General features: G+C 36.8%; 1 protein-coding gene across 4 annotated transcripts in view; it reads left to right on the top strand.

Moving 5' to 3' along the window:
• The window catches only part of hecw2b (HECT, C2 and WW domain containing E3 ubiquitin protein ligase 2b), a 70,293-nt gene extending 68,294 nt beyond the window's left edge, over positions 1-1,999 (top strand). For all 4 annotated transcript variants that reach the window (XM_028010384.1, XM_028010385.1, XM_028010386.1 and 1 more), the window contains one exon: positions 98-1,999. In XM_028010384.1, coding sequence (XP_027866185.1) covers positions 98-209 — 112 coding nt within the window. In that variant the 3' untranslated portion in view covers positions 210-1,999. The remainder of the gene's footprint in view (positions 1-97) is intronic.
• The last annotated feature ends 5,656 nt before the right edge of the window (positions 2,000-7,655 follow it).

Here is a 7,655-nt window from a genome sequence, read left to right on the forward strand (position 1 = left end):
TGTATAAAAAGCTCAGCAGACTGCTGTTCCACTAGGTGTTTGCTTATTGCTGCTGCTGCCCTAACCCTAACCCTTATTGCTGTGGTTTCTTCCTCAGAGCTCACACATGTTTCAATCGATTGGACCTGCCACCATACCAGTCCTTCTCCATGTTGTATGAGAAGCTGCTGACTGCTGTGGAAGAGACCAGCACCTTTGGGCTAGAATGAGATGCTGTCCTTGTCCACTGGCCCAGTTTTCTACAGCACTTTTGAACCTGCTGTTGGTAAAGAGAGGAGGCCATATTAGAAGAAAAGACATTGCCCTTTCATCAGCCTTCAGTGTACCCAAAACTGTTTTTTACTCAAAGGATGACTTAAAAGCCTTGATTGGCAAAAACCTAATGACCCGGTTTTAAAGCATTTTAAAAAGCACCATCTGGTAATGTTCAGCGATTGGTTGGTAGGTAACATCAAGTCCAAGACCTCAGTCAAAAAAGAGAAAGACCAATTAGTATAGACTGTGTCTCTACTCAGCCTGAAAATCACTTTGCCTCAGATATTTTAAATCAAGACTGACCTTTTGAAATGACTCCACTGAAAAGGTAAATGCTTTATGTTGCACTCCTATTTTGCACGCTTTCACTTGTAACACTAGACGAATGAAGCCCTACACTGCCTTCAGGACTGACATCAGTGCTGCCTAGCCCTGACCATTCAGACACCTGTTTTTACACATTACAGAAGGGAAGTAAGTTTTTTTGTTTCAAAAGCTAAGCTAATGGAGTTTGTTTTTTTAGTTTGAATGAATTATCGAAATACAAGAATGCCCAGCAAAATCAGATCCAAGTACAGCAATTATTTGGAACTTCCCAATTTAGAAACGGCTTGTGTCAATTTTGAAAGCATTGTGGGAATTTCTAATTGAACCTTAAAGCTAACAGTTGATTTTGGATTGTACGTAGTTAGGAGATTTTGTATTAAATTTCAGTATTTTCCATGACAATAAGGGATTTTCTTTTTCGGAGGGATCTGAATGTAACCAGACTTAGCCTTCACAATAATTCATCACTATATAATTGTGTTAATTGGTTGAAGTGAACATTAGATGGAATTTGAATTTTTGTCATGTCATGATGTAAAACCTCCTTTCCATTAGATTTAAAACTGTCTTCATACATCCTTCAGTGTGTAATACACACTATATTTAACTGTAAATAATTGGATCTTCATCAATGTCAATGCTGGGATTGCCTTTGGAAGAAATGAGTGCATTGTGAATTCTTTAACAGGAAAGCAAGCTGCAGTTAGAGACAGACATCAAAAGCATTGATTAACTGATACATTGATGTATCAGTTAATCACTGTCTGGTACACAGTTGTCTATACTTTCAACCATGTAATTCGCTCAGAGCTACAGACAATAGCTGCTGTCTATAAATCTCAGGATTATAAGATATTTTCCAAATTACATTGTTATTCATGAATGTGGAATAATTTTATTTTCGAAAAGTTTGATTTTCACTGTGACCAAAAGTAGTATTTTATTTTATTGTTTTAGAAAATATTATTGTTATATTTCATCCTGTCAGCCATGTTGTGAGAAGAAGCAAAACATATTTAATTCCTTTATGAGCAAAAGTGCATTTGAAGTTCATCATTCAATTTGTGGAGAAAATCATCCACAAATGGAAACCTTTAAAGTGGATATATCATTTTAAACCCTTCCTTTTCACATCTAAATCATTCTCTTCTAAAGTAGAATTGCAATGCTTTGGTCTGAATTCTTCATTATTGTAGCTCCACAGACCCTGTTTTGAAGCACATTTTAGAGGAACTTGTTTTGCTGGGTTTTTAAAATGTGAATGAGATTTGTCATGCCCTTCCCCTTCCAGGGCTCTGTGTTATGTGTTCCACTCCACCCCATTCTGCCCTTTTTGTAGTTTGATACCAGCAATACAGTTATCTACCAACAGAGAAACGTTTTATTCCCAAGTTTATTAAAGGTGTCAACATCAGAAGATTTGTCCATCTAGTCTTGCATACTGGAACCAGAGTCTGGCCCGGAGCAGGATAATGGAAAGACAAACCACCAGAGCGTTTCCTATAGACGAATACATTGTAATGGTTGTATTCTCTATTTACACTCTCTCCATCCATACTCACTACCTACAATATGGAGCGTAGTTTAACCATAGTGTCCATGCATGTCATATATACCTATTAAAATTTTAATGCTACCACAATTTGGATGAAGTAAACAAATGTTTGTGTCATGTAATGGTGGTGTTGAGGCGGTGAGGCAGACGCAGATGGAACCAGGTTAGATGAATAATGAAGATTTAATGAACAAAATCCAGAAACAGTCCAAAAACACAGGCAGCATGACTGAGCGGAAGCCACGGCTCAACGTCAGTAGCAACTGGTACGACAGGACAACACGAAGGACTGAGCACATTAGACACCAAATGAGACGAGGACCCGAGAAAGACACAGACACACAGGTGACACTAAATACACAGGAGGTAATCAGGGAATGAGAAACACCTGGGAGTAATCGAGGGGAGAACAGGACAACACGGAGGCACAGAGACACAGAAAACTCTAAATAAATACACAGAAAAACACAGAACATGACAGTTTGACATAATAGATGAGTTAGCTATCAGGATCATGTGTTCCCCAAGACAAAAACGGCCAAAACAAAGCCAATTTCTAAACATGCAGTACAGTTACAGTACAGACCAAAAGTTTGGACACACCTTTTAATTCAATGAGTTTTCTTTATTTTCATGACTATTGACATTGTAGATTCACACTGAAGGCATCAAAACTATGAATAACACATGTGGAAATATGCACTAAACAAAAAAGTGTAAAACAACTGAAAATACCCCTTATATTCTAGTTTCTTCAAAGTAGCAACCTTTTGCTGTGATTACTGCTTTGCACACACACTGCATTTTCTTGATGAGCTTCAAGAGGTAGTCACCTGAAATGGTTTTCACTTCATAGGTGTGTCCTGTCAGGTTAATAAGTTGGATTTCTTGCCTTATAAATAGTCATGAAAATAAAGAAAACCCATTGAATTAGAAGGTGTGTCCAAACTTTTGGTCTGTACTGTATATCCTGAAGAAGACAGCTAGATGCTAGCACACAGTGCTAACAGAAGCAGAAGGCACAATGACTAATCAAACAAATGACCAAGACATCCTTATCAACACACAAAATTCATGTCTAAAATAAGCGTTGTTGTCATTTTAGCATTATTTGGAGCTTACCGCTTTGCTGTGTCCCTCTTTTCCATAGAGAGAAGGAACTGACCCTCAATCAGACTCAGTCTTTCAGAAAATCCCTCTTCATATTGGTGGTGGTTGCTGAAGCACTCGTCCCTCAGTTTTCTGTGCAAACGAACTTTCCTCACTAATAAGCCTTACCATTTCCTTTTTTGAGAAAAATTTAATTTAATTAGACACATTGAAGAGGCTCGGATGCTGGAGAGCAATCATGTTTATGAATACACGCTAGAACTGAACATTTTCACTTGTCTACTTGCAACTTCAGCAAACTGATTAGACAGAAGTCATGACTTTGTCACCACATTTGCAGTTCCACAGCAAATGCAGTGACATCATAGACAAGAAAATGTCATAGGCAGTAAAGAAAAATATAAAGACCTATTTTTGGGGAATATAAAGATATCTATGCAGCACTGGGAGAGAATAAATTGAAATTTTTTTGCACCCAAAGTATGCAAAAAATTTATTTAGGGGCTAAAAAAGTGGATTTTGCACCATATGTCCCCTTTAAGATACCTTTCCAGGACTTTAGTAAAAATATTAATAAAAATGTATTAATTTTACAGATAACATGGGCATGTTAATTGCTAAAGGAGAAGAAATAGGGCATGGTCTTCTCTCTTAAGGGAAAGCTCATCATCACTCAGGTTTGCAGTTCTTCAACTGAATGAAGTGATGGAAATAAAGTAAACATCCCATAGCACTTCACCGTGGAGTTCTATGGGACAGAGCCTGAGGATCCAACAGTCATTGAATTCACCGTGGTCTCATCAAAAGTTTATGGTTGGTCCACTGTAATGGGCAGAAGTAATTCTGTAAAACAGAATCTCTCCAGATTGATGAGGGTCAGTTAAACTGAAATAGCTTCTATTGCAGCTAAAAATGGTTCTTCAACATTTTAGCTTTGTTTTTCTTTCTCCTAAAGTTTCTGTATTTTCCCTTTGTTGTTGAAAATGTATAAAATAAGTACTTTGTGACATTTTGTTCATGTGAACATGTATTTATGCATTTTTCTGACATCCAAAGCCATTAAAACTCAATTACTTTTATTGTTTGTCCAACAGTGACAAACCTAAAAGCAGGGTTTGGTGCGGCACCAAGAGGTTGTGATTAAACAGAATGGTGTTTGGGGATCCCCAGGTGAAATCCATGTTGTTTACATGCAAGTAAAGTGGAATATATTTTTCCAATTTTTTCCTCCAGCTATTAACCCTCTCCTTCTGCAGATGGATCTAGTTATTGTGCCAGTCCAGCAAGTTTAATTAGCACTTATTTATTTATTCAATATACTTTCTGTGAAATGTCTCAAAGTAACTAAATCAACTGTGGGTCAATGTGAATACCACACATTGACCCTGCCCATTGTGAATACATTGACCCACAATGTAACTGATTTGTACCATGTTAAATGTAGAATGTGTTGCTTGGTTCCAAGTGGCCTAATGTTACTGTCACAAACTGGAGATGGGGGAGTTGAAGCTTGGTGTGCAAAAGTGTTGCTTTCTTTAGCAGGTTCAATGTTGCTGGAGTAGAGTTGATGAGATGATGAATGAAGCTAAACCTATTTGAGGTTACAGAAGACTTGAACCTGAGTCGGAGGACAGTAGTTCGAGACTCCTGGTTAGAATCGCTTTGTCAAAGTGCAGCCAAATATCAAATGGGGAAAAACTTCATGAGCAAAGCTGCATGGGGCACATTATGAAAGACGTTCAGCTATAGTTGCTACAAAAGGTTATTCTACAAAACACTGACACGGGAGCTGGAAGGAAAAGTTTAAGGGGTATGATAGGTTCTAATAGGGTTTGAGTAAAAAGAGCATTCAAACACTTTTCTACTTGTTCTTTACCATTTTTGCACTCTCATTTCACTTTTATTTGTGGTTCTATTGGAGAATGTATTTAGACCTTGTGTTTGTAAGCATCAATTACTCAGTTCCGTTGTTTCTCAGACTGGTGTTCTAGTCAGATTATCTTTATACATTCAAGAACAGTTTATGTAAACCTTGCTAATCCACCAAGATTGGTTTACATGATGTTTTCTTCATTACATTTTGCACTAAAAAAAGAATGCATGTACACTGCTGCAGAATTCACTAGTACCACACAAGTCTGAAATGCACAGCACAGTACTTCCTGGACCTTGAAGTATCTACTGCATTGCTGATGTTATTTAGTAAGAGACAAATTAGCTAAATATTTCCAAAATTACCTTTATATTTTCTGTTTTAAAACTAACTTGGGGCCTGAATTTTTAATAGATCCAAACTTGTTAGCACACATACCTGATTTACAGGTACAACTAAGATTGTGTCAGCAAAATTACTATTTAGCATGCATGCCTTCATGAGTGTGCAGAACATATTCAGAGCATCATAATGTGCAAAAGATTGGGCAGAGGTTTTGAAAATCTATTGAGTTACCTCCCACAAAGTGATTTATTGAAACAAAAGCAGATTGGGGATTTGTTCTAGTGTCTATATTTAGCATGTTTGAAAGGGAGGTGCAACTGACATGTCTGTGGTCAGTGTTGCAAGAGACAGACTTGGGGAAATGATATTTCTTGAAGACTGTGCTCCCACATTGAGCACTGACATTGAGTCTTTGACTAAGCCACCACGCTGATATTGTTGTGAAAACTGGCATAAATTGATGAGATCTTTCCAGGTTAACGCAGAAAACCCTGGGGGACATAATAATTTTGTATTTGAATTTATTGATGATTATAAAATAAGTAATCTTGGATTTTGATTTATCTTCATAGATGACTTGTCCTATCCATTTAACACCTCCTTTATATAAAAATACTTAAATTTATATATTTAGTGTGAAATATAGATAAATGTCATCCAGAAATGCTAAATTTGAGCTGCAGGATTACCTCATTCTGCATCAATTCCACTATGTGCAAACTGTTGAATAGAATTGATTGAGTTGACTTAGGTAAATAAATACAGATGTCTACAGCTTTAATTATGATTGATTTTTAAACGTTTTCACTGTTGTGTTGTTACTTATTTCAATGAAGTGCATTATTATTATTATTATTATTATTATTAATAGGCCTGTGTTGTTGTTATTCTTATAACTCCATGGTTTTTAACTTCATATTACTTTTATGGCCACTCCGTTCTCCTACACTGTCCATAATGCCACTCTCCATTAACATATGCAGAATCTTCATTTAAATAGGATGGTCTACACCACTTTTGCACCTATAATCAATTGTGCACACAATCTTTGTAGATCACCTGCAACATATGCATATGCAATTTCCTTTGCAAAAGCAAGTTAATGCTCTTTATTTGGGATCTTTTATGTTCAGGCCCTAAGTGTATTGTTTTTATCCTTCTTGATGCAGATGGACCTCCATGCAACTACAGATAGTAGGTGCTGCCTCTGTTCTAATTGGTTGAGAAGCAAGATTTCTGCCAAGCAGATAATAGATATTAACATTTTTAAATCAGTCATTCTTCTATTGTTGTCTTTGTCAGTGAAAACCAGTGGGGGCATTTATTTAACTATAAATGCCAGTTTTCATCAATTATTACATTAAGATAAATGTCCTTTACTGAATATACAATCTGATTAACCAGAATGTACCAAAGTTTGTAACTTATGCTGGCTCTTTCCACTTTCTGTATAGTGCATCATACTTTATATAAAAATGTTGGTTAATGTCTCAGTCTTAAATAAAATCATCTCTGTATGCACATGTCTTTATCCTTCAATGTATTTTGTTGGGATATAAAACTTTGCATATTTATTTTAATTAATGAAAATGCTCATCAGCTGGATTCCTCATTTTTTTGAATGAGTCAGGGCAGGTCATACATGCTCAAACAAGGGCACAGACCCCAGAAGGGACAGTTGATGATATAAAAGTCAGAATCAATTTTATGCAAAAATACACTGGTGTGTTGGCAAGATCTCAAGAATAGGGTTTAGTGGATGATAGCTGTTTTTCTGTTCTGTATTGTGACTCCATGGACACACTTTAACTATCAGACTGACCAGGCACTGTACTGAAAAATGCAGTAACTATGCTCTGTCTCCAAGTGTGTGTGCTCCAGCTGCATACGAGTGTCTTTGCTGCTAGCTCCCAATGCAGAGAGTGATACCACAGCATCAGAGGTTGACCCAGTCATTTTTTCCTGAACCATAGAGTGTTCCACTCATACAGCATGTAATGGAAAATGGTATAATGTGCTCCTCACCCCTCCTCTTCTTTAGATTTATCTGTATAGTTTTATGAGATTGATCAAGCTGCTCTCACAGCTTGATCTCACAGGAGACTGTTATGACATTGTAGTGTTACTTCCCAAACCAGAACTTGTCTGCCCTCTTTAGCATTAAGGAACAACTCCCTTTCCTTAACAATG

This window comes from Xiphophorus couchianus, chromosome 24 (genome assembly GCF_001444195.1).
Source record: "Xiphophorus couchianus chromosome 24, X_couchianus-1.0, whole genome shotgun sequence".
Taxonomy (NCBI): domain Eukaryota; kingdom Metazoa; phylum Chordata; class Actinopteri; order Cyprinodontiformes; family Poeciliidae; genus Xiphophorus; species Xiphophorus couchianus.